General features: G+C 42.1%; 1 protein-coding gene across 1 annotated transcript in view; it reads left to right on the top strand.

Moving 5' to 3' along the window:
• The window catches only part of dlg5a (discs, large homolog 5a (Drosophila)), a 38,833-nt gene extending 18,823 nt beyond the window's left edge, over positions 1 to 20,010 (top strand). Inside the window, exons 10-33 of the mRNA XM_085369807.1 lie at positions 77 to 202; positions 1,282 to 1,414; positions 1,570 to 1,697; positions 1,787 to 1,962; positions 2,056 to 2,159; positions 3,633 to 3,725; positions 3,952 to 5,013; positions 5,468 to 5,588; positions 5,701 to 5,845; positions 6,416 to 6,549; positions 6,666 to 6,755; positions 7,343 to 7,511; positions 9,175 to 9,337; positions 10,754 to 10,887; positions 11,736 to 11,900; positions 11,986 to 12,169; positions 14,932 to 15,080; positions 15,796 to 15,966; positions 18,023 to 18,213; positions 18,299 to 18,442; positions 18,642 to 18,769; positions 18,960 to 19,069; positions 19,630 to 19,739; positions 19,834 to 20,010. Coding sequence (XP_085225933.1) covers positions 77 to 202; positions 1,282 to 1,414; positions 1,570 to 1,697; positions 1,787 to 1,962; positions 2,056 to 2,159; positions 3,633 to 3,725; positions 3,952 to 5,013; positions 5,468 to 5,588; positions 5,701 to 5,845; positions 6,416 to 6,549; positions 6,666 to 6,755; positions 7,343 to 7,511; positions 9,175 to 9,337; positions 10,754 to 10,887; positions 11,736 to 11,900; positions 11,986 to 12,169; positions 14,932 to 15,080; positions 15,796 to 15,966; positions 18,023 to 18,213; positions 18,299 to 18,442; positions 18,642 to 18,769; positions 18,960 to 19,069; positions 19,630 to 19,739; positions 19,834 to 19,937 — 4,234 coding nt within the window. The 3' untranslated portion in view covers positions 19,938 to 20,010. The remainder of the gene's footprint in view (positions 1 to 76; positions 203 to 1,281; positions 1,415 to 1,569; positions 1,698 to 1,786; positions 1,963 to 2,055; positions 2,160 to 3,632; positions 3,726 to 3,951; positions 5,014 to 5,467; positions 5,589 to 5,700; positions 5,846 to 6,415; positions 6,550 to 6,665; positions 6,756 to 7,342; positions 7,512 to 9,174; positions 9,338 to 10,753; positions 10,888 to 11,735; positions 11,901 to 11,985; positions 12,170 to 14,931; positions 15,081 to 15,795; positions 15,967 to 18,022; positions 18,214 to 18,298; positions 18,443 to 18,641; positions 18,770 to 18,959; positions 19,070 to 19,629; positions 19,740 to 19,833) is intronic.
• Positions 20,011 to 23,090: the final 3,080 nt, after the last annotated feature.

The following is a 23,090-nucleotide window of genomic DNA, read 5'->3' as shown; positions in this document are numbered from 1 at the left end:
AGCTGAGAGGGTCTGTAGTTGATCTCCCTCTCCAATAAACTAATTACTCACAATCTCCCTTCTCTCCTTTCTGTAGGACTCTGTGTGACAACCTGCGGCGAGAAAGGGACCGGGCAGTCAGCGATCTGGCTGATGCCCTGCGTAATTTGGATGATATGAGAAAACAGAAGAATGACACATTGCGAGAACTTAAAGAACTAAAGTGAGTCTTCACCGTGGTTTTAAAGCTGCTGTCAGCTCTGAAGTCTCTTGTTTGACTCCCTCACTGCATGATATTTCCACATTTCCAACTTTATTCTCCATTTGTTTCATAAAAGCTGAATCCCAATAAAGACTCATAAGGAATAAGTGGAAAGGTCTTCTGCATTTCAGCAAGTGCAAACAACATGGCCTCTACTCACTCAGCTGTGTGTGTTGTGCTGTCTCTGTAAGCTGTTGTAGTCAGTGTGTGGCTTGGCTGGGCATAAGCTATGACATTCAGCCTTTGGAGACATGGTGTAGTGCAGTTGTGTTTCTGGCAACATTTCCACACACCCAGATTAAAGTGTAATCCCGCAAAGTGTCAGTGTTTTGAACACACACATTTTGTCTCGCTGTCTTCAAGGCCCTTCATGTGACTGTGTTTAGAATGCATGTAGAGGCTCCCTCTGCTGGCGAAAGTGTGTATGACAACCATTATGTGTCAGGTCCCTGCACGCTGGAGGGTAGATTCTGGGGAAAGTCGAGTCTCTTTCCCCATCTACTAATTTAATCCTAACATTATCTAACTATAACCACTTGTAATGTATGGTGCTTGTATCCAATTATTATCTAACTAGTAATCTAACATTTTCCCTATATAGAGTATGCACCATACAGTGACTTTGAGTTTCTTCCTCTATCCTCATCAGAGACTGATGTACAATTGGGGTTTTAATGTCACTGCAACCCTTAAGGCATGCCTCAGTAGGACACCATATATCTTGCTGACAGTGTGGCATTGTGTGCAATCTACTTTTAGATTTTTTTTTTTTTTCTGGGAATAAATTTAAATTGAACTCGTTGGACCTCTAAATGGAAAGTGTTCGTAAGAATGAGAGCACGTCAGATGTTTTGAAACAAAGCTCGAGACTGACACGAAGATTAAAATATGTAAAATTCTGCGCAATCTGTAGATGCAGCTCCCTTTTGATCCAGGCCGTATTTTTTTTTTCTTTCCCTGCTCTTTCTTTTTCTCTCTGCCCATCCTTCCTCAAGTGACTAACCTTTGACTCTGTGTGTGTTATGTCTGCCTTTGTTAAGGGAGAAGATGGAAAGCCAGCTGGACAAGGAGGCCCGGTTCTGTCAGTTAATGGCCCACAGCTCTCATGACTCGGCCATTGACACAGACTCCCTGGAGTGGGAGACGGAGGTGGTGGAGTTTGAGAAGGACAGGGTAAGAGTAGTGGTCAGGTCTTATTGCTGAGATTGAATTGGTCACATGCTAATCTCCTGAGAGCCAGCAGACCCCTAAGATCTGTCAAAACATGATGGCATTAAAATGGGTTTTTCAGAATGAGCCAAGTGACACTTATGTTATTGGCTTCACAGGATGACATGGATTTGAAGGCGCTTGGGTTTGATATTGCAGAGGGGGTAAATGATCCATATTTACCTGGAGATTGTGGCATTTTTGTTACACGGGTGGACAAAGGAAGTATCGCAGATGGAAGGTTAAGGTATGAGCTGCCTCAAGAAAAGATCTGTTTATGTGGCTTTATTAATGCTTTATTAAATACCTCACCCTTTGTTCTCTCATGTTTTTTAGAGTGAATGATTGGCTATTGAAGATTAATGACATCGACCTGACCAATAAGGACAGGAAGCAGGTGGTGAAGGCTGTTCTTAATGGCGGAGGACTGATCAATATGGTGGTACGAAGGAGGAAGTCTCTAGGAGGAAGGCTGGTCACTCCTGTCCATATAAACCTTATGGGACACAAAGGTATACTACTGTCTCTATAAATGGATTGAAATATTTATATAGATGTCTGCATTTTCCTTGTTCATCAACCTCTTTTTGTCTTTTGTATCTTAGACAGTGGCATTGGTCTGGAAAGTGGAGTGTTTGTCACTGCCATTGTCCAGGGAAGTCCAGCAGCGAGGGAGGGCTCTCTCACAGTTGGAGACAGACTCATTGCTGTGAGTTAGTTTCAGCTTCTATGAAATCCCCTCTCTCTATTTTTTTTGATACTCTCTTCCTGTATGTCTGGCACACTGCAGTTCACAGAGGTTTCTTTGGGTTTCTAATCCAGCCCTTGATCCATTTCAGTATCCACACTCCAAAAGTAGATAAGGTGGGATTTGGCTGAGGGTGTGAAGTGGAAGGAGGGAAGTCTCCTCTTCTGATTAAATCCTCAAAATCTTGGAGCTCTGCAGTGGTAGGTGGAGCTGTCTCCAAGCACATAGCTGCAGTATACTCACCCCAGAGGGGAACTGAAGAGAGACGTGTCAGAAATCCTTCTTTTTAAAGGAGATGGAAACGCGGCCTTGTATTTAGTGCTAATCTTCCAGCAGCAGCAGAATTCTTAGGTCCCTGGTTTGTTTAGAATCATGAAACATGTGCATCACCTTTAAAGGACTTAACGCACGTAAAATCTGCGCAAATATTTAGTGGGTTAAAAATATTTTCTTAATGCACCTCTTCACTTTGACCATGTCGTATAACTAGATAAATCTGCAGTATGATTTTTAAATTTTTGAATCCGAATATACAGATCTGACCAATCAGACCACTCTATTTGGCAACAAGTCTAGCACTTTAATAACACAATTTTACTTCAGACACAGAGCAAGTCACCGCTCCGGGACAATCGGCTCTCTGAAATTATTTCTCTGCCTCCTCAGATGTGTTCCCAACTCTTCTAACAAGAGTTCAAATTGCCCCACTGACATCCAGAAATATGCATGAAAGTGGTCCGTTACAACACGATTGGCTCATGTTTCTCACCTTGGTGATTCTTTGGCTCTTTGTGGCCATGAGCAACTTTGATGTTACAGAATTCCCATATAGATTTGACTACCTTGTCTCCCTTTTTATATAATCTCTTTAGCATGACTTAATAAATGCATAGTTGCATTTGCAAAAAAAGAGAACAGCGTGCTGAACTGGAGGTGAAATAAGTACAAAATGCAAATGAATGCCCGCTACTGAACCCTAAAGATCAGAAGTGAAGGTTTCTTTCCCCTGCTTGTTCTAGGTTCAGGCATGATGTTCTTTCAGGACATAATTTATGTTAAATCTCAGCTGTAATAAAGTACGTAGTTTGCTCTTCAGTATCTTTGACCTTGTTTGTGTTTTGGAGAATCCTCAGGTCACGTCTGTTCTAAAGGAATGTGCAGACTGCAGTGTGAGGGGTTGTTGAGACTGAAATGTATTGGCCTAGATTTCTTGTGTCATATGCTACTGCGGTGGGAAAACCACATCTCGGAGCCTGGGAATCTCATGTTTAGGAGATTTGTCACCTGTATGTGTTTGTAGATGTGTATCTGTTATAGTGATACTGCTACCCAAGATGTACAAATGCATCGGGGGAATATCAGGAAAGACAAGTGTGCATTGCTTTTGTGTTGAAGGACCTGCTTTTATTTCCAGTGTTTTTCCCCATTCTGCAGATAAACGGAATCGCTCTGGATAACAAGTCTGTGACAGAGTGTGAGGCTTTGCTGCGTAGCTGCAGGGACTCTCTCAGCCTCTCTCTTATGAAGGTGGGCCAGTATTCATCTCACTCTGTGAACTCTGAGAGCCTGACTGAAAGTTTTTAAAAGATTTCCTTTCTACTGCTGTCCGTCCTACATAGCAGGTTTACAAATTCAACAGTGTGGTTTGTGAGAACTGAGAAAACGGACTCATTTTGTTTGTCAGTGTATTCTTTTAAAAAACGAAAGTATGTTTATCAGGTGTGGTTAATCGCTTCCATTGCTCTCTCTACAGTTTTTCCCTCACAGCACATCAGGCCAGAACATTTTTGAGAGTCTGCGCGAGTCATCAGAGAAGTCAAACGGGCGCATTCACCTGTCGGAGATTCACTCCCGGAACAGTCGGAATCTCAAACATAACAGCTCGACACAGACGGACATTTTCTGCCCAGATGTTGGAAGCGCTAGCACAGGCAGCATTTCTGGGGAGAGGAGAAAGGTCAGAGGTGAATCTGATGACATGTATGGTGACATCAGCAGGCCCTTCTCCACAGGATCCCTCCATGCCACCAGCCTTCGGCCATCTTCAGACTTGGGAAATGGCCGGTATGGGCCCAGTGCTTTCCAAGAGTGCTGTCCCTACACGAAAGCGCCTTCCTCTTTGCCCTTTGAGCAAGTTTCACCTGCAGACTGCATCACCATGGATGCAGCCATGGAGAAGAAGCACAGTGGCGGCACATGGCCAAAAATGATAGTGGGAAGTATGTCGGTCGCTCCAGATACTAGAGACACTAGTCCAGTCTCTGCAGCCACCCAACTCTCCATCTACAAATCACCCAAGCAGAGGAAGTCCATCTTTGACCCAGACACTTTCAAACGCCCTGAAACACCTTCCACTAAGATGGAGTACATGGCAGCCAATCAGACTGCAGCAGTGGCTGCTGCTGCTGCAGCAGCTTCTCACTCTCCACAACCTTCAAAGACAGAGTCCCTCTCCTCCTCATCAACCCCTACCCCAACTCCCCCAACCCCACCCACTCGCAGCGACTCCTTCAAATTCAAACACAAACATCAAAGCAGCTCTGCCTCTGACTGCACAATCACCTCTGACGGCAAGGGAGAGGCTGCCATCTCCATGGCAGCAGGCGAGTGCAGAGACAGGAGTGAGCGAGAAAGGGACAGGAACGGAAACCACTATTTTGTGGAAGGCAAGGTCCTCACCTCACGGAAGTCTTGTGATGAGGACATTGGTCGTACCAGAGGGGAGGAGCCAGAGGTGAAGAGGCCGCGCCCTAAATCTGCCCCTGCCCTTCGACGTAGGATGACCCCTCAGACCATTACTCTTCCCACCTTCCAAGTGAGTTGAGGGGCTCAGAGGTGCAAAAGTGCATTTAGTTTGAGTCACATTTGTTTTTGCTTTTCCCATAAAATATTATTTTGCTTTCACCCTCAGTCAAAATGGGGTAGTTTTGATTAGAAGCCTCTGTAATGCAGAGAATATGATGTATTTGAGGGAAAATTCAAAATGGGACCTTTCAAATCATCCCGGTGGGCCAAAGCTTCCATTTTATAATAGAATTTACAGCCCAGACAGAGTAAAGCCTCTGGGATTTGCCTCTTGCCAGTCTGTCGGAGTGATTGATGCCTTGCACCCCGTGCACAAGCTGAGTCAGAATCGAGTGCTCAAATACCATACCTGGAGAATGCATTAAGGATAAATGTTATTTTCAGTGTTAGGAGATGTTCAGGTTGTCATTCTTGCCATATGGTACTTGCCCCACTGTTTAGTTTTTAACTGTCATTAATCACAGAGCTACTCTAATGATGAGCATTCACCAGAGCCCAGGGACATGCTGCGTTCCTCCCCCAGCCGCTCTCATAGACACAGTGTCGGCTTTGTCCCCACAGTCTACGGTGGATCCCTACCTCCGAGTAAGTTTGCAGACTGCTGAAGCATAGGTCGGTCCCTATGTGCTCTCAGGATAATCACAGATTCCAGCGTCTATAAAATGGTCGTGTGTGTGTGAATGTGTGTAATTGGCAGATTCCACCCACCGTGGACTGTCACCTTGCCCCGCTGTGACGGCCGTGATGAGGAATCCAGTGTACACTGTGCGCAGTCACCGTGTTCATACCAGCAACTGTCCATCTGTCGCATCCCAGATATGCCACCAGCACACCCACACCAGGTTATAGCCTTTAAATGCCCACAGTTTCCTTGAACCCAGCTTTAAAACTGACGGTTTATCTTCAGGCTACTTTAACTGGAAGTTTAGTGTTTTGTAATGACTAATGATTTAAAATTATCCAGTTCCCCAAGGCAAACTGACAGTTATTTTACATACCTGCTGTTGCTTTGCCTTAATATCGAGATGTTGCAATTTAGCCCAGCCACTCACAGTTTTCAAAGTTTTGTCATATACAGTAAAAAAACATGCTTCTCTGTACAAAAAAACAAACACATAAACTAAATAAATAGTTTATCAATTATTCTATTATTAAAAACATTAGAAATACAGTAGAAATAATAAGATTTATACATATGATATAACATTGAGTGTGCACTTGTGTGTCTGCAAAACTGAAGTAGTCCAAAAGGTAATAAACTCCTGTCAAGTGTTAGAACTTTAAAGGCAGTGGGGAACAGAGTTCTTTAGTCTACAGGTCTGAGTAAATTTGTAAAAATCAGCCTAAATAATTAAAAAAGAATCTGTGTTCAGTTATGATGGTCTCAAAGCTTGTTTTCTTTCCCTGTGCAGCCCACAACACCAGGGTCGTCTGAGCCTGGACCTGAGCCAGCAGAAACGCTCAAATGACTTCTCCGAATCCTCATCATCACGCAGCAGCAGAGCTTCACACGGTACAAACTCACTGCCATCCAGTGCACGGCTCGGTCAGTCTGACACGCACGCACGCACGCACATGCACACACCAGCAGTCCCAAAGCTCAACACCACTTTTTCTATTTGCATTCATTTTCGTGTCTTATCCTTCTCATGCTTCTGACAGGTTCTTCCAATAATGTTCACTACCGCACAGAGAGGATCAAAATCCCCTCTACTCCCCGCTACCCGCGCTCCATGCTGGGCTCAGACAGAGGTACTGTGCCTGCTGGTAAAATACAGTCAACACATCAAATGATTGTTAAAATATGACTATTGAAGTCTCTCAGATCAAACTCTGAGGGGGCAGAATTCCAGACTTTTTATTTTATTTATTTTGTTTGTTTGTATTTTTTTCAATGTCTGCTTTACTATTGTTGAGCTTGGTTAGTTCAGTGTTTTTTTTTTTTTTTTATAGAGGTTTAAACTAAGGTTAAACTGCCTAAGCAGAAAAATCTTTACCAGTTTGTGATAAGCAAACCAGCAAGTGGTTTGCTTATCACCTCTGGGTTCATGTGGATCAGTAGTCAAATTGTGTTAAGACACAAGAATAACATCTAGATCTAAGTGATTAATCCAAACACTCCTCAGGTTGCTAGAATAATTTTTCTTCTGATTCAAAATGTCAAACTAACATTTGCATGAGGCAAATAAAAAATAAAAAAATTAAGATTTGAGGAGAAAATTTAGGTTTTTAATGATCTTTTCTGGGAGGGAAAATGTTATGAAGTTGAAGTTTTCATATTTCAGTGTGTATTTTAGGAATGTCCTTATTCTTTTCTGCTCCTCTTTACCTAAACCCAGGCTCCCTCTCGCATTCCGAGTGTAGCAGTCCCAGCCTCATCACGCCTCCACAATCACCACTCAATCTGGAGACTTCCTCATTTGCCAGCAGCCAATCACAAGGATCCATTTCTACTTTACCTCGGATCTCAGTCAGCCCTGTGCCAATAGGGGAGCGCAGGAAAGACAGGTATGATGTAGAGAACTATTCCCACATTAAAAAGAAAATTAAATTAAAGGGAACATAGAAGATGCTAACTGTGTGTGACCATCTTGTTGAGAGATTTTTTTGCAGCGTCTGCTATCGGACTGAGATGCTGCAAAAATTTCCCTCCGAATGGTGTAGTTGTTGGCTGAATGATGATTAGAAGCTGGTACTATATAGCCTGTGTCTGCCCTCAAGGATCCTCCTAGGCTATTTCAAAAGGTGTTGCTAGGCAACAGGTCCATCATGGTCAGTTGTGCAATCCCCCCATTGAAATTCAGATTGAAATCCTATTAAAACTCCATATGGTAATATGGTTTGCTGTTTTTCAAAAAAGCAGTTTTTTTTAATGTTTTGTTGGAATCTTCTATCTTTTAACTTTCCTGCCACATATTTTATAACCAACACCACTCTTTTACATGTTACTATCTCTGTATGATATCTGTCTTCCATTTTCCTCTTTATCTTCCTCTTGCCTCTCTGCAACCCTCCACTTCCAGATCTCTTTACCGTAATCGCTCTTTTCTAAGGATTCCTCTGGCTGCAAGGCCGAGGTTCTCCTCTCTCAGGAGCCTCAGGTTTGTTCCTTCTCACAGTGATACAAACAAGGATATGCCCCCCCCCCCCCCCCTTCCCCCAGCCTTCTCCCCAGCCCATGTTGTCAACATGTAATAGTTGGATAGAGAAAAAGGAGGACCAGAAAGGCTTGTGAGGTTTATGTGGACTATATGGAATGCAAAAAGAGGTTTTTATTTATTTATTTTTTTTATACTTTTTTTTTAACCCACCCTAAGAGTTGTGTAATTCTGAGACAGATGGTTGTTTGCATGCAGCAGTGTGATTTGTGCCTGAGGACACAGAACTCTTGATTAGATACACTTTCAACTTCAAAGGTTTGGTGTTGTTTATGTGCCCCGCCCATATCTCTCTCCATGTCAGAAAGCCATTTGAATCTAGCAGGGTGCATGTAGCATCCGTGCTCTATGATAACACCATAGTCACTATGCATGTGTGCACTGCTGGTTTTTAAGCCAAGTCACCCTTTAGTCTGCAGTATGTATGTTATGCACTGGTATCATTATTATTCAGCCTCAAGCTTCTAGATCATGATCTTTTTGTTTGTTTTTGTACCGCACCACTCTCTTTACCCTGGTCTCTGGCTGCTAATCCACTCCCTCTTATCTACCTACATGAAACTGTAACCCATATCCAAAGCCACCTTGTTATGAAGACCCACAAAATTCATGCAAATCTTCTTCATGTGAAAGGATTTCACATGGCTGTGATTTCACTTTTGTGCACATTGTCTCTGTAAAGCTGCGGTTTCTTCTATAGGACGGTCACAATGTGGCACTCTGCAGAGATGATCCACTACATACCTGTGGGTGGGGGGTGGTATTGAAGCTTGGTGTTAAATATTCTTAAATTTGAAGATAAGCTTTTTATTCATAACTTATTTAGAATTTGAACCAGATGTAATTTTGTGTAACTTAAGGAAAAGCCCAGTCAGGAAGTAACTCCCCAGATCTGTAAGGAAACATATTACCCTCACTACCTTGTACTCCTGTGTGGTGACCTACTTATAACTGCATTTATGTGATTCTGTTCATTCATGTATATATTTTTTTTTCCTCTTTTCCCCCATTAGGCCATACCTGGAGGAACCCCGCAATGTCATTGTGCACAAAGGTGCAGAGCCTCTGGGCATCTCCATTGTCAGTGGGGAGAACGGAGGAATCTTTGTGTCTAAAGTCACTGGAGGTAGCATCGCCCACCAGGCAGGACTGGAGTATGGAGACCAATTACTGGAGGTATGAACAACCTACTGTTGGTCAAAAAGGTTACATACCTTCAAGCAACATAAATAAGAGTTTACTGGCAGATGCCTGCAAAATAGAAACACAGTAATACAGATGCCACAAATATATTCAGTCTTCAAAGGCACAGTCATTTTGCTGCCTACCATACATTTATTCTGTTTGGCTTCACTTCCTGGAGGACTGTATTCATTAGTGCTGAAGCTGTTCCCAGTATTTTAATACTTGCTGAAATGCCTTTTTCTTTTTTCCCTCTACACAAGTAAAATAACTGCACAAGCTGTCACATCAATTGTGAGTTTACTGTAGCTGTAGATGATGCACAGTTTAGGTAGTAAAAAAGAGAAACACTTAGTAGGAATGTTTTTGAAGTGAAGAAATATACCCCCACTGCGTTTGCAGAAATTTAGCTGCGTGTTCCATAATTTTGATTTATTTCACCATCACATAAAGTAGTGGAGCCTTTAACAGTGCTTCGGCTTGTCGCTTCCCTTTAAGTAAGAGCCACAGCGTCTGGGCTGCTCCAGTGTAACGTGCCCTCTTCACATTTTTACAGGCATGCAACAGCATATGAGTGAGTCCAAAAAATATCTCTTTTTTTTTCTTTTTTTTTTAGCATATCTGTTTCGAAGCAAGATATTAATAGATATGTCACCGATATATTTATTATTAGTTGTTGAAGCTCAGTAAAAATGAAAGCAGATGCCTCCTTGATCTGGAGCTCTGACTATTATAATGTATTTTAAGGGCTGAGGTGCATGCATTCAGCTCTACATTCATGCATATGTACACTCTTCCTTTTTAATGACTAGTCAGCTCTCATAACTCATAACTACTTTCTTCACCAATTGCTGCAAATAACTGAAAGCATAGGTGTCAAACATAAGGCTTGGAGGCCAGAATCGGCCAGGCAAAGATTCCAATCTGGCCCACTGGATGGCTTTGGAACAAGTAAAGGAAGGCATCTTGCATCTAAATTTTGGACTTTTAACTGTATTTTCATAGGTTTTATAGCAGTTCCTAGTGATAAAGACACCCCCCCCCCCCCCCCCATTCTCATTTATACAACACAAAGTAATTAACTAATATATAAACAAATTAAATAATTTTTTTTTAATGTTAGTGAACTTTTCTGTCTACTCTAGAAATTTGTCTGTAATTTTACGTATTGATTCTTAAATTGTAAAAAATAATTCTACAGCAACATTTCTTTATCATGTAGATAAACAGAGGTACTTCTTTTTCTTCGTTTCACTTGTCCTCCCCACTTCACATCAAAGCTATATGTGGCCCACAATTTAGAATGAGTTTGACATCCGTGACTTAAAGCATTTAATAGACTGATAATAGAATATATTCCCGTGTCTTCCTTCATTCCCTGTCCTAATCACACTTTTCTCACTTTATCAGTACAATGGCATCAACTTGCGGAACGCTACTGAGCAGCAAGCTCGTCTCATCATTGGCCAGCAGTGCGACACCATCACCATTATGGCACAGTACAACCCACACATGTACCAGCTGGGCAACCACTCTCGCTCGAGGTAATGTGGCGTTAGTGTAGGGTTAGTTTTTATCGGAATCTCAGCTGTTTCATTTGGCTAATTTTTAAATCGGTTCCAGCTGCATTTTAAATACACTGTGGCAGTGAGGCCAGGTGTTACATCTTATTGACTTGCACTTTTCTAGCTGAGTATACATAAAGTAATATCTGAAACAGCACTTGATCACCCAGGTGAAAAGATTAACTTTGTAGCTGTTTGTCTTTAAATATTAGAAATGTGCACAGAGTCAGACCAACACAAAAGGTTTTAGGCTCATTTCAGCATTGACTGTATCTTTTTTTTTTTTTAATAAGATCCTGACACATTAAAGTGGACCTATTATGCTTTTCCTTATATTCTGCCATGTATATAATGAAGTTTCAAATAATGAAGCCAGTGTAGGTACAAGCTAAATGCTCGGGGTTCATATTGCCCTTCTATTCTTTTTTTTTTTTTTTAATTTTAATAGGTCAGCTTTAAAGCATCTCCACATATGCAGAATATAGCAAAAAAAATACTAATACCTAAAATGATTCATCTGTTAGCCTGATGCTTTTCTATTATTTAAATTCTTGTGATCTTTCACCAGTTCTTAACGAGAGAAAACGCACAATATAAAGCAAGGAACAAAGTTACAAAGTCTGAGTCACTCTAATTAAAATTAATGCACTTGGCCAGTTTGCACTGGGTCCAATAAAAGCTGGTGTTAATCTAAATTTGGACTTTTTTGATACTTGGATTGGCTACAGAATACGTTCAGGTCAAATAAAACATTTGTGACATTTATGAAGCGCATCAATCATAACTCCCTTTTTAATGCAATCAGTGTAACCTATTTTGCACTGCAGCTCCCGTCTGGAGCCGGTCAGTACTCAGCCAACTCCGCAGGGCAGTGGGGCCGCTACACCTGACAATCACTCCACCATCGATACACTCAGTGAACAGGACGAGGGCACACTCACTCCCTCCTCCAAGCAGACTACGCCCACTACCAGCCCTCACAATTTTATCAGGTACACATGTAGGCAAAGATGGGAAGACAATTACACACACAATTACACTTCATTATCTCTGTAACTGACTCTTGTTGCCCTCCAGGATGCCGTCTGAGGGGGGCAGGAAAGCGGGTGAGCCGCGGCTCGTAACAGTACGCAGGCCTGGGGTGGAAGTAGGGGTCACACTCTGTGGAGGAAACCTGAGGGGTGTCTACATAGAGAGTCTGGATGAGGACAGTCCAGCTCGAGGTCCCGATGGGCTGCTTCCTGGGGACCTCATCCTGGAGGTAGGGACATATACTGTAACCCTACCCCACATTCACAAACAGACACATGGAATTTTATAATGGACCTGGATAGATTTCATACAGTGTATTCATATTCAGTCGGATGGGTAACTGGAAAGATCAGTCATTTTAAATTTGTCATTTTTGCATGAATATTGTATTAGTAACTAGTAAAAGCCTCATTCATGTTTTGTTCTGTAGATGCAGTGTTTCCCTAAACGCCTCACTAAGACAGACACGTGATGTTACTGTCTTGAGAGGAGACATGTGATCTGACCTCGATAAACCCAACTACCAGCTATACACTACATGTCTGAGCAGGACAAGTTTGCTAACTGCCTATAGGTGTGCAAACCCAGTCATGTTGGCAATTAAATGTAATTGTCTGCAAAATGGTCCTCCAGCTGTTTGTGTTTAGTTCCACTTACTATTGTTGCCCATGTCCCAACCTCTTTTAGACATGCTGATGCCATCAAATTCATTGTATTCTATTGTGGAGAAAAAAAAATATGGGTGCATGAGATTTGCAAACCGTTGCATTCTGTTTTTATTAACATTTTACACAGGGACTTTTTTGGGAATTGGGTTTATATGCTCTTTTTGTAGTGGTTTTGTTTGTTTTTTTTCCTGCACATTTCCCACAGTTTGATAATCTGATCATAGCAGCATGGCTGCAATTTACCGTAATTGCCTGCCGTTCAGGTGGTTTGTGGTTGTGAAAGTGTCATGCAAAACTTTCATTCAAGATATGAGAGAACTGATCATCCAAATGAAATCATACCTGAAACAGCATTTTCAAACATAAAGATGTGTCCTTGTTTCCTATAGATAAACGGTAAAAATATTTAGGTGTAATACCAGCCACAATACTAATTTGTTGTTTTGCTGTGTCTTGTAACTTTTTGTGCTATTGTTTCTTAAAACAATAGGGGGTGGTGGTCCCCATCTTTAAGAAGGGGGACCGGAGAGTGTGTTCCAACTACAGGGGATCACACTCCTCAGCCTCCCTGGGAAAGTCTATGCCAGGGTGCTGGAAAGGAGAGTTCGTCCGCTAGTTGAACCTCGGATACAGGAGGAACAATGTGGTTTTCGTCCTGGTCGCGGAACACTGGACCAGCTCTTTATCCTCTCCAGGATACTTGAGGGTGCATGGGAGTTTGCCCAACCAGTCTACATGTGTTTTGTGGACTTGGAGAAGGCATTCGACCGTGTCCCTCGGGGTGTCCTGTGGGAGGTGTTGCGGGAGTATGGGGTGTCTGGCCCATTGCTACGGGCCATTCGATCCCTATACAACCGTTGCAAGAGCTTGGTTCGCATTGCCGGCAATAAGTCGGACTCGTTCCCGGTGGGTGATGGGCTCCGCCAGGGCTGCCCTTTGTCTCCGGTTCTGTTCATAATTTTTATGGACAGGATTTCTAGGCACAGCCAAGTGGCGGAGGGCTTTCGCTTTGGTGGCCTCAGAATCTCATCTCTGATTTTTGCGGATGATGTGGTTCTGTTGGCTTCATCGGGTGAGGGCCTCCAGCTCGCACTGGAACGGTTCGCAGCCGAGTGTGAAGCAGCGGGAATGAGGATCAGCACCTCCAAATCTGAGGCCATGGTTCTCAGCCAGAAAAGGGTGGAGTGCCCACTCCGGGTCGGGGATGAGTTCCTGCCCCAAGTGGAGGAGTTCAAGTATCTCGGGGTCTTGTTCGCGAGTGATGGGAGAAGGGAGCCGGAGATCGACAGACGGATTGGGGCTGCAGCTGCAGTAATGCGGACGCTGCACCGGTCCGTCGTGGTGAAGAGGGAGCTGAGTGTAAAAGCGAAGCTCTCAATTTACCGGTCGATCTACGTCCCTACCCTCACCTATGGCCACGAGCTGTGGGTAGTGACCGAAAGAACGAGATCGCGGATACAAGCGGCAGAAATGAGCTTCCTCCGAAGGGTGGCTGGCCTCTCCCTTAGAGATAGGGTGAGAAGTTCGGCCATCCGGGAGGGGCTCAGAGTAGAGCAGCTGCTGCTCCACATCGAAAGGAGCCAGCTGAGGTGGTTCGGGCATCTGATAAGGATGCCTCCTGGGTGAGGTGTTCCAGGCATGTCCCACCGGGAGGAGGCCCCGGGGCAGACCCAGGACACGCTGGAGAGATTATATCTCTCGGCTGGCCTGGGAACGCCTTGGTATTCCCCCGGATAAGCTGGAGGAGGTGGCTGGGGAGAGGGAGGTCTGGGCCTCTTTGCTTAGGCTGCTGCCCCCGCGACCTGGCCCCGGATAAAGCGGATGAAGATGGATGGATGGATGGATGTTTCTTACAACTTGAGTGCCAGAAAGTGCTGGCATTCCCCCCCCCCCCCGCCTGTCTTTGTTTTTCATTGATTTCATTGATCTCGTCTTCATCTGTGTTCTCTCCCACTTGGCAATTTCTCCAGAACATCACAAACTCATACAAGACAATTCCTGCCATTCTCCTGTTTTTTAGCTCTCTGCCACAAAAAGCCTGCAGTTGTGAATTGCCATGCGGCTTTGTCACCAGGCGGCACAGCATCAGTCTGTCCGTCACACTCGCATCCCGTTTGTTTTCTTCCCCCATACATGGCACAAATCAATACTGCGACGCTTTAATACAGCTGAAAGCTCGGAGGAAATCTTGTTTGCTTGTGCACCATTCACATGCCGATGAAATGATTACAGGAGTGTAAACATTCATCAGATTTCGCCCTTTTTATTTTCGTGATGTAACGAGAAATAAGCCTCCCTTTTTTCGCATTCTCCTTTCTTTCAGTACAACTCGGTGAATATGAAGAATAAGACAGCCGAAGAGGTTTATGTTGAGATGTTAAAGCCTGCGGAGACAGTCACATTAAAGGTGCAGCATCGGCCTGATGACTTCAACGTGGTCAAAGATATTTCAGGAGATGGCTTTTACATTAGGTATGTGCTTGTACTTGCCTTAAACATACGGTCACGTAAGAGTTTTGTGATCCAGGTTTCTAAAAAGAGACCGCTAATTTTCCCACAGCAGCCTCATCTCTTTTTCTTCTGCTAAATATAGAACCATCACGAGAGAGCCTTTGGACAAGCTGGACTCTTTCTCATCTAACCAGTTATGTCCCAGATCCACTGTATCACTGCAGCGAAGCTAATCACGCTACAGATTTAGGTTATCTGATCTCAGTACACACCAGATGCAACACCACATCCATTTTAGTTCTCAGTGTTTGCCAGGGCATTAGAGATTCACGGTGTATGAATGGAAAATTAAGTTCTATAATAGTCACTTTTATTGTTGGGTGTCAGTCTGGGCGTTGTTGCCGCAGCTGCTGCAGTCACTTGTCATATAGGCAAGTGGGCTTGTGATGTCATCTGCAGTAAATATACTCAGCTTCTGTGGCTGTCATAGACGGGCTGCTCGGGAGTGACTTACAAACCTCCAGTATGAGGAAAGCAAGGCTTATATTGAAAATGAAATGGACACTTTCTTTCTTTTGCTCATGTGTTACTGATTCTTCGTTTTGTTCTCTTCACACTTATCTTGTGTGATTCCTCACCTCCTTTCTCACTTTATCAACTTCATGCTCCTCTGCTCCTTTCGTTCTGCTCCGTTCTTCATAACTCCCCATCTATCTTTGTCTCTTCCTCCCACCAGAGCACTTTACGACAGGGTGGGGGAGGCCGAGGGGGACCTCAGTTTTAAGAAGGATGACATCCTGTACGTGGATGAGTCTTTACCAAAGGGCATCTTTGGGACCTGGATGGCCTGGCAGCTAGATGAGAACGCGCAGCAGATCCAGAGGGGGCAGATCCCCAGCAAGTACATGTGGGTGGAAACTGCAAATACACAATATATTTCTATCATCACCATTCATAAACAATTTGTACATCACCATTCATATTTACATTGCTGTCGTCACATTTACAGTTGTTGTGAGTACAATATTGACAGTTTTCCTTTTTTCTTCAATAATAATAAAAATCTAAAGAAAAAATAAATGAAGGGAAGGAAAAATGCACACACATATTTAAAATCTAACAGACTTTAGTATTAACGTCTCGCTGTTGTTTAAAAAATAAAAATAGGTCTTTATCTCCAGAAAAATGATGTCGTTCATTCCATCAGATTTCCCAAATTCTATCCAACCACATATGTTGGAAGGTCGAGCTTCAAGCATCTAATTGCAATGCATTTAATTTAGTTGCTGCTGTCAGTGGTAATTATAACAGATATTTATACTCAGGAATTAACCCGGGACCTTGGGCTCTTTTGCGTGATTTTGGTGAAATACCATCTTGAGAACTTTGTGTGGCCATCAAATTAGGTCAAGAACAAATATGTGTAGAGAGCTTCATAGAATAGGTTTCTATGGCTGAGCAGCTGCATCTAAGCATTACATCACCAAGCGCAATGCAAAGTGTTGGATGCAGTGGATTACAGCACGCTGCCACTGGAACCCAACAGAACTTCTTTAGTATGAATTAAGGTGGAGACTGCAAACCAGCCTTCTCGTCCAACATCAGTGTCTGACCTCACAAATGTGCTCCTGGAAGAACGGTTAAAAACTCCCATAAAAGCTTCTGAGCCTTGTGTTACAGCTGCAGAGAGTGGCCCAACATCATATTAAGTCCTATGGATTAAGAATGGATATCACTCGAGTTCATATGTGTGTAAAAGCAGAGGAGTGAATAGTTTTGGCAATGTAGCGTGTATGTGGGCAAATTTTTGCCATCACTTCTATTGTTCTGAAAAATCAGATTATAACCTTCCATTTGAATTCTCCATGAATCTGAGCTTGTTTTTTCCCATTTCTTACACATATTTTTAAGCTTGTAGCAGCTGTGACCATTATCCCTGCCATGCTGCTGCAATTTAGGAAGCACATTTAAAATCACTTACATTTGTTTTTAAATTGCACTGCAAGATCTTAGGCTACGTTCACACTGCAGGCGAAAGCGCATCAAATCCGATTTTTTTGACCCTATGCGACCCATATCCGATCATGCTATGACAGTGTGAACGGCGCAAATCCGATATTTTCAAATCCGATCTGGGTCACTTTCGTATGTGGTACTGAATCCGATACATATCCGATGTTTTAGAAAGCGACTGCTGTTTGAACGGTCAAGTCGCATTAAATCCGCCTTTTACGTCACCGACACAAGACTGAAGCCAATTATCAGCTCCAGAGAAGCGCCCGAGAAGACATCGCGAACGCTTCCTGGCCATCCAGTGTAGATGTTAGTGAAACTGTTGGGAAGACAATGTGAACATTTTATTTGTACTGTATAATCTGCAGATTCTGACAGAAATCTGCAGCTATCATTTGAAGCACCGCTCCTCTCTTAAACAGCAATAAGGATCATTATTAGGTTATTTACATTATTATGTAAATAACAAAATAACTTAAAGCAAAAATTGGGAAACGAAGTCCGAAGTCTGCATATTAAGGGCCATCAGTCAAACAATACTGTTGCTCTGGGTCTAAACAGAGCGCGTTGTGTGTGACAGCTTCTTTTGCGCATGCGGGCCGCTTTGAGCGTTCACACTAGAGCGCGTTTGCTGTCGCATTTTATTTGTAGTGTGAACGAGCAGACAAAAAAATCGGATTTGATCAAAAAATCGGAATTGAGCATTAAGACCTGCAGTGTGAACGTAGCCTTATTTTTGTCGTACTGCAGAGGTGTGGTGCTAAACAATATGCTTCTAGTTTGTCTTGGCATTAGGAACATTAGTCAATAACATTTAAATTCTGATTAAAGGTGATCCTGTTTTGGAAACCAACTCCTCAACTGCAGTCTAATATCTACAATAGGAATCCAAACTGACCTTTGGTTTGGATTCTCTTACATTAAAACTTTGTTTTGTGTCTGTTGTGTAGGATGGACCAAGAGTTTTACCGCAGACACAGCGTGACGGAAATGAAGGAAGACTCCAGTAAGACTCTCTCTGCAGCAGCCCGCAGATCCTTTTTCAGGAGGAAACAGAAACACAAACGCAGCAGCTCCAAAGACAGCAAAGAGATGGTGGCTTTGGACACCATCAGCACAGACTCCATCCCCTTCCTTGATGGTGCGATCAAAGGCTTAGATGTGTTGTTGTAGTAGTGGTAGTTGAACAGCATTTTTGATTGGCCTGCTTGTCCTGTTTTATTCAGACTGTGTGAGCTTGGCATACCAGCGAGTCCAGAAGGTGGAGTGCACCTCTCCCCGACCAGTACTCATCCTCGGGCCTCTCACAGACCCTGTCAAGGAGATGCTGGTGAAAGAATCCCCCGGAAAGTTCTGCAGATGTGTACTGGGTAAGGTGATGTCGTGCAGATGTTTCAGACCTGTAAATCTGGAGAATGAATACCTCATGTACATCAGTGAACTGCAACTAACGTTTTAGGAGGAAAGCTTTAGGGTGTAATTTAGCAAGCATTTAGTTTCTCATTTCAGTGTTTACTTTCTTTCATAGCAGGAATCTTCACTCTCGTACTTTTTCTGTCTCGTTTGCAGAGGTGATGAAGGCGTCCCAGCAAGCCATCGAGCGGGGCGTCAAAGATTGCCTCTTCATCGACTACAAGCGCAGGAGTGGACATTTTGATGTGACCACGGTTGCTTCTATAAAAGAAATAACAGATAAGGTATTATTCTGTGCTTTTCTTTCTCTTCAGATTTTATCGGACAAGATGAAACGACTGTCTGCATTTGGTCAAGATAAGCTATCACAGCTGTGGCTCTTTGATCTCTGACAGTGGACAATAAAAGGCAAGATCGCTGATGGTGAAAACGGTCGTCGATGATTGCCGTTATTTTTATGTCTTTTTGATGCAGGGCTGTCACTGTTTGCTCGACATCGCCCCGCACGCCATTGAGAGGCTCCACAGTGTTCACATTTATCCAATTGTTGTCTTTGTCCGCTACAAAAACGCCAAGCAGATCAAGTAAGTATCAACCTGTTTTATAACAAATTTGGACAGCATGACTTGGGGATGTCCCGGTATTTTTGTGTGTGTGTCTGTATGGATGGATGGATGGATGGATGGATGGATGGATGGATAAATGGAGCAGGATAAGCCTTCACACTCTCTATCCCACCATGAACCCTTTGGCGCATCTGTAAAAGCACCACGCTCCAACACACACTTGCATAATCCGAAACAGCTGGTGAAACATCCTGGCTCCCGCCCCCCCAAGTTGAAGTGCTGTATGCCTTTTATCACTTAATATCTGTAGGTGTTTGTTGGACATTGTTGTTGTATTTTTAAAATTGGGACTTTAATACCTGAAAGTGTCAGTTTGTATTAAATGTTTTGAGTTATCAAAAGCTTAATTGGACACAATGGAAGAGTAGAAAAGATGGTTTTGTACACTTTTCCACGAATACGTGTTTGCCCCCTTCCTGATTTCTTTTTTCTTTTTTTCTTTTTTTTTTAAAAATGTGTTCTGAAACATTTAAGTGTGACTGTGATCTGAATGACTTTTTTTTTTCCTTCCCTCACAGGGAACAGAAAGATCCGATTTATCTGCGAGACAAAGTGTCTCAAAAACATTCCAAGGAGCAATTTGAAAGTGCACAGAAGATAGAACAAGAATACAGCAAATTCTTCACAGGTATGTATTCAGTCAAGTTATCTTTAAAAAAAACAACAACCCACAAACAGAAAAAAAAACGCTTGGCTTTAATAAAGTATTTTTGTCTTTTCAGGTATTGTCCAAGGCGGCACCCTCCCGTACATTTGCACTCAGATCATGACTATAGTTGATCAAGAACAAAGTAAAGTCCTGTGGACTCCACTCGGCTGCCCCTAGAGGAGACGAGCAGCTATTACAGCAAGCTTCGGCTTTCATCCCCATTCCCCGCACACTAATTAACCCTTTCACACTACACCATTAGGTACACTACATAGAGCTAGTTGTGTAAATTATTGCTATATTTTTTTTAATGTTGTCTTTTGTTATGATTCCTAATCAGAACCTCGTTTATTTTGTGATGTACTCGGGAGCAGGTTAGTAGCACTGGATATCAACATTAGAGTTCTTTCAGTCTTCCCTAAGGGTTTGTGGTGGTGTATTTGTGATGCTGCAATGTAAGCGTCCGTTTACAGTCAAAAGACGAGTCTGACTATTGGTGTTCAATATTTGCTTGAATGCGTGTGCCCCGCCCCCATGTACGCAAACCTCCTTACTAATGAAGTTCAGCCACCTCTGACCCGCCCGTGTACCAGATGACATTTGTGGTTTCCCTGAAATTATGCACCCATTTGATGATGACTGACAACTAATTGTATTGTGTGTGTGTGTGTATGTGTGTGCGTGTGAGTTTGAGTGTGGAGAGGGGGAAAAAAAGCAACATTGAGACTGTTGTACACAATTGTAATGACAATTTCAAATGAGTTGAATCACATTGATACTATGCTATAGAAATGTAATGCCAGGATCAGACATCACATTCGCGTGGTGTTTCATCACAAAACAGGAAAAAAAGAAGGAAAAAAAAAGAAAAGAAGTATCAAACCTCTTGAAGTATGTAGCTGTGGTCTTACTGAGCCCATCTCAGCAGTGATGGCCATCAAAACTCTAAACACATTGATGTTTGCTCTATGCATTGTGTTTCTGTAGTAGCTGGGTGTGTGGACAGCTTACGGGCCTTTCGGAAGTGCCTTCGGAGAAAAGGCCTGATCTGAAACCAGCCCTTGATCACTTAGCCAGAAAGCTGAGGATTTTTTTTTTCTTCTTTTCTTTCTTTCTTTTTTTTCTCTGAGTTTCTAATCTGGATCCGATGTATCATTTCACCCGTGGTGGACTAGATGATTCAGAGGCTGATTTGAGACCAGTACTATGTAGAGCGCATGACAATGGCGAGGTTTGGAGGATAGGTCGAAGCGGCGACCAACGGGTCAACTCCTCAGAATGCACTCCAGGGCTAGACAGACCACTGTGTAACTATCATTCTCTCTTTAACATATATTTAACAACACTATAGAGTATACCTTATACAGTATGCAGATACAGAAAAAAAACAAGCAAAAATATATATATAAGTATATATATATAAATATATAGTTCATGTATTTTCACTAGGTCATATGCCTAGGAACGTCTGGCAGTCAAGTCACGTCTTTGCAGGTATTAGCATGTGTTTTTCTTTTTTAATGTTTCTTTTTAAAGACTTTTTTTCTCTCTCTGTGGTTCGTTGCCAGTCACTTACGTACTCATTCAGAGACACTATGAAGCAAAATTTGCAGGGTAATGTCTTATTGGAGTTTCCTCTGATCCGTTTAAATGTTACTGACTTTTCATTGTTATTTAATTTTTTTTTTTTTTTTTTTGTTATTCAAGAAGCAAAAAATATTGACTACAGATATTCTGCCCTTCCATCAAACCATATCCTGTATCTTGTTGTGCCAAAATCCACTAAGTCAACTTTATCCTTTATTTCTGTTTTGCACTTGTTTTTTCTGTGAACCTTAAACATGTCACTGTTCTTAGGTTTCCAGCAGATTATGAATAGGTACTCTAATTTTTGTTGTGGCTAATTCATGTTTTTATGTATCACATCAGTTCCTTACATTTCATTGATGGCCTTTTTATTCGTAATTAGGGGGAAAGGATCACTTCTTATTTGAAATATTAAAAAGGGATCTACTCTTGCACAGTTTTTCGAACAAAACAAAAAGGTCCACGTGTTTGACTATTGGGCTAAAGGAGTAAACAGAAGCAAACTGTAATGTTACTATTTTTATGAGTAGGTAGCGTATGTTTAGAGAGCAGGACACAACGTGAAGTGGTTGTACTTGTAGAGAAAGAGTGTAGATGCCAGGTACTGATTGAATTTTTCTTTTATTAAAAAGAATGTGATTTGTATGTTAAGACATTAACATGAGAATAAAGCTCATTTTCTGTATCACAACATGGGCTCATTGAGTCTTTTTTTTTTTTTTTTTGGTTAAATGACTATGTTTGGGAAGTATCAAAGAAAATATGTTGGTACAACATGTACGATTTTCAGCATGCTTCTCAGTCTCATCTTCATGTTTTGGATCATGGTTTAAAGGAGAGCTGAGAGCAAATGCGCCACTAAAAATGCAGCCATGTCCTACAGAGATGTTTAAGGACAAAAGGGATCTTGTTTTACTGAAATTAGCAGATGAAATGGTTTCAGAGATGAGAAAAGGCAATTGGAAAATATCTGCCTGGAACTTAAGAAAAGTATACAATTCAGCGTCATTTCAGTGGCATAAAAGCAGCAGTATGAGCAGCATGAGACAAGTCATGCAAATTGGTTTGATCCAGGTCATTTGTAAAGGCAGCTCCATTATATCCACCAATATTTTTTTTTTTCTCCTAAATTTTGGGAAACTGGTTGTTTATCAAATACAGAAACATGAGGCACTTAATACGACTACCTGATTAAAACGGTTCAGAGACCTTTAGAGCTACATCAAACTTCTAGGCTACTTTTTTGACACAATCCAATGGGATTTGTGTCTCCCTGGGATCAAACTGTGGATCTTTTGGGAATGTGTAAATCACTACACGATGAATCAAACTGCTAAAAGTGATTTTTCTTAGATTACTACAAAGATCTCACCTTCTTTTGGACATAAGTGTGTTACATCATAATTTGGAGCGCTGATATTTGTATAGAATTGAACTTTATCACTGGGTATATTATGAACACCAGCTAGTATAAAATGATATTATTTATTGTAATTATCATTGTGTTACACTGTTAAGCCCAGTGTTGCCATCTGATTGTGACTGACCCGTGTAATCTTGATGTTTATGCTGGCCAATCTGGCACTGAATTCTTACATTCTACCAGCATCTTTTCTTTCATGTTGGATTTTTAAAAAATCAATCAGATTTCCATTAAAGACAAGTACCAAGACTTCACTATAATTTCTTTAACACAAACAAGAGTTTTGCTTGGAAAACAAGGTGTTCCTTACAAAAATGAAC

This window comes from Diplotaxodon limnothrissa, linkage group LG13 (assembly GCF_057381915.1).
Source record: "Diplotaxodon limnothrissa isolate DT_005_m linkage group LG13, D_limnothrissa_male_GT1.1, whole genome shotgun sequence".
Taxonomy (NCBI): Eukaryota; Metazoa; Chordata; class Actinopteri; order Cichliformes; family Cichlidae; genus Diplotaxodon; species Diplotaxodon limnothrissa.
This window is presented reverse-complemented; position numbering and strand designations above follow the sequence as displayed.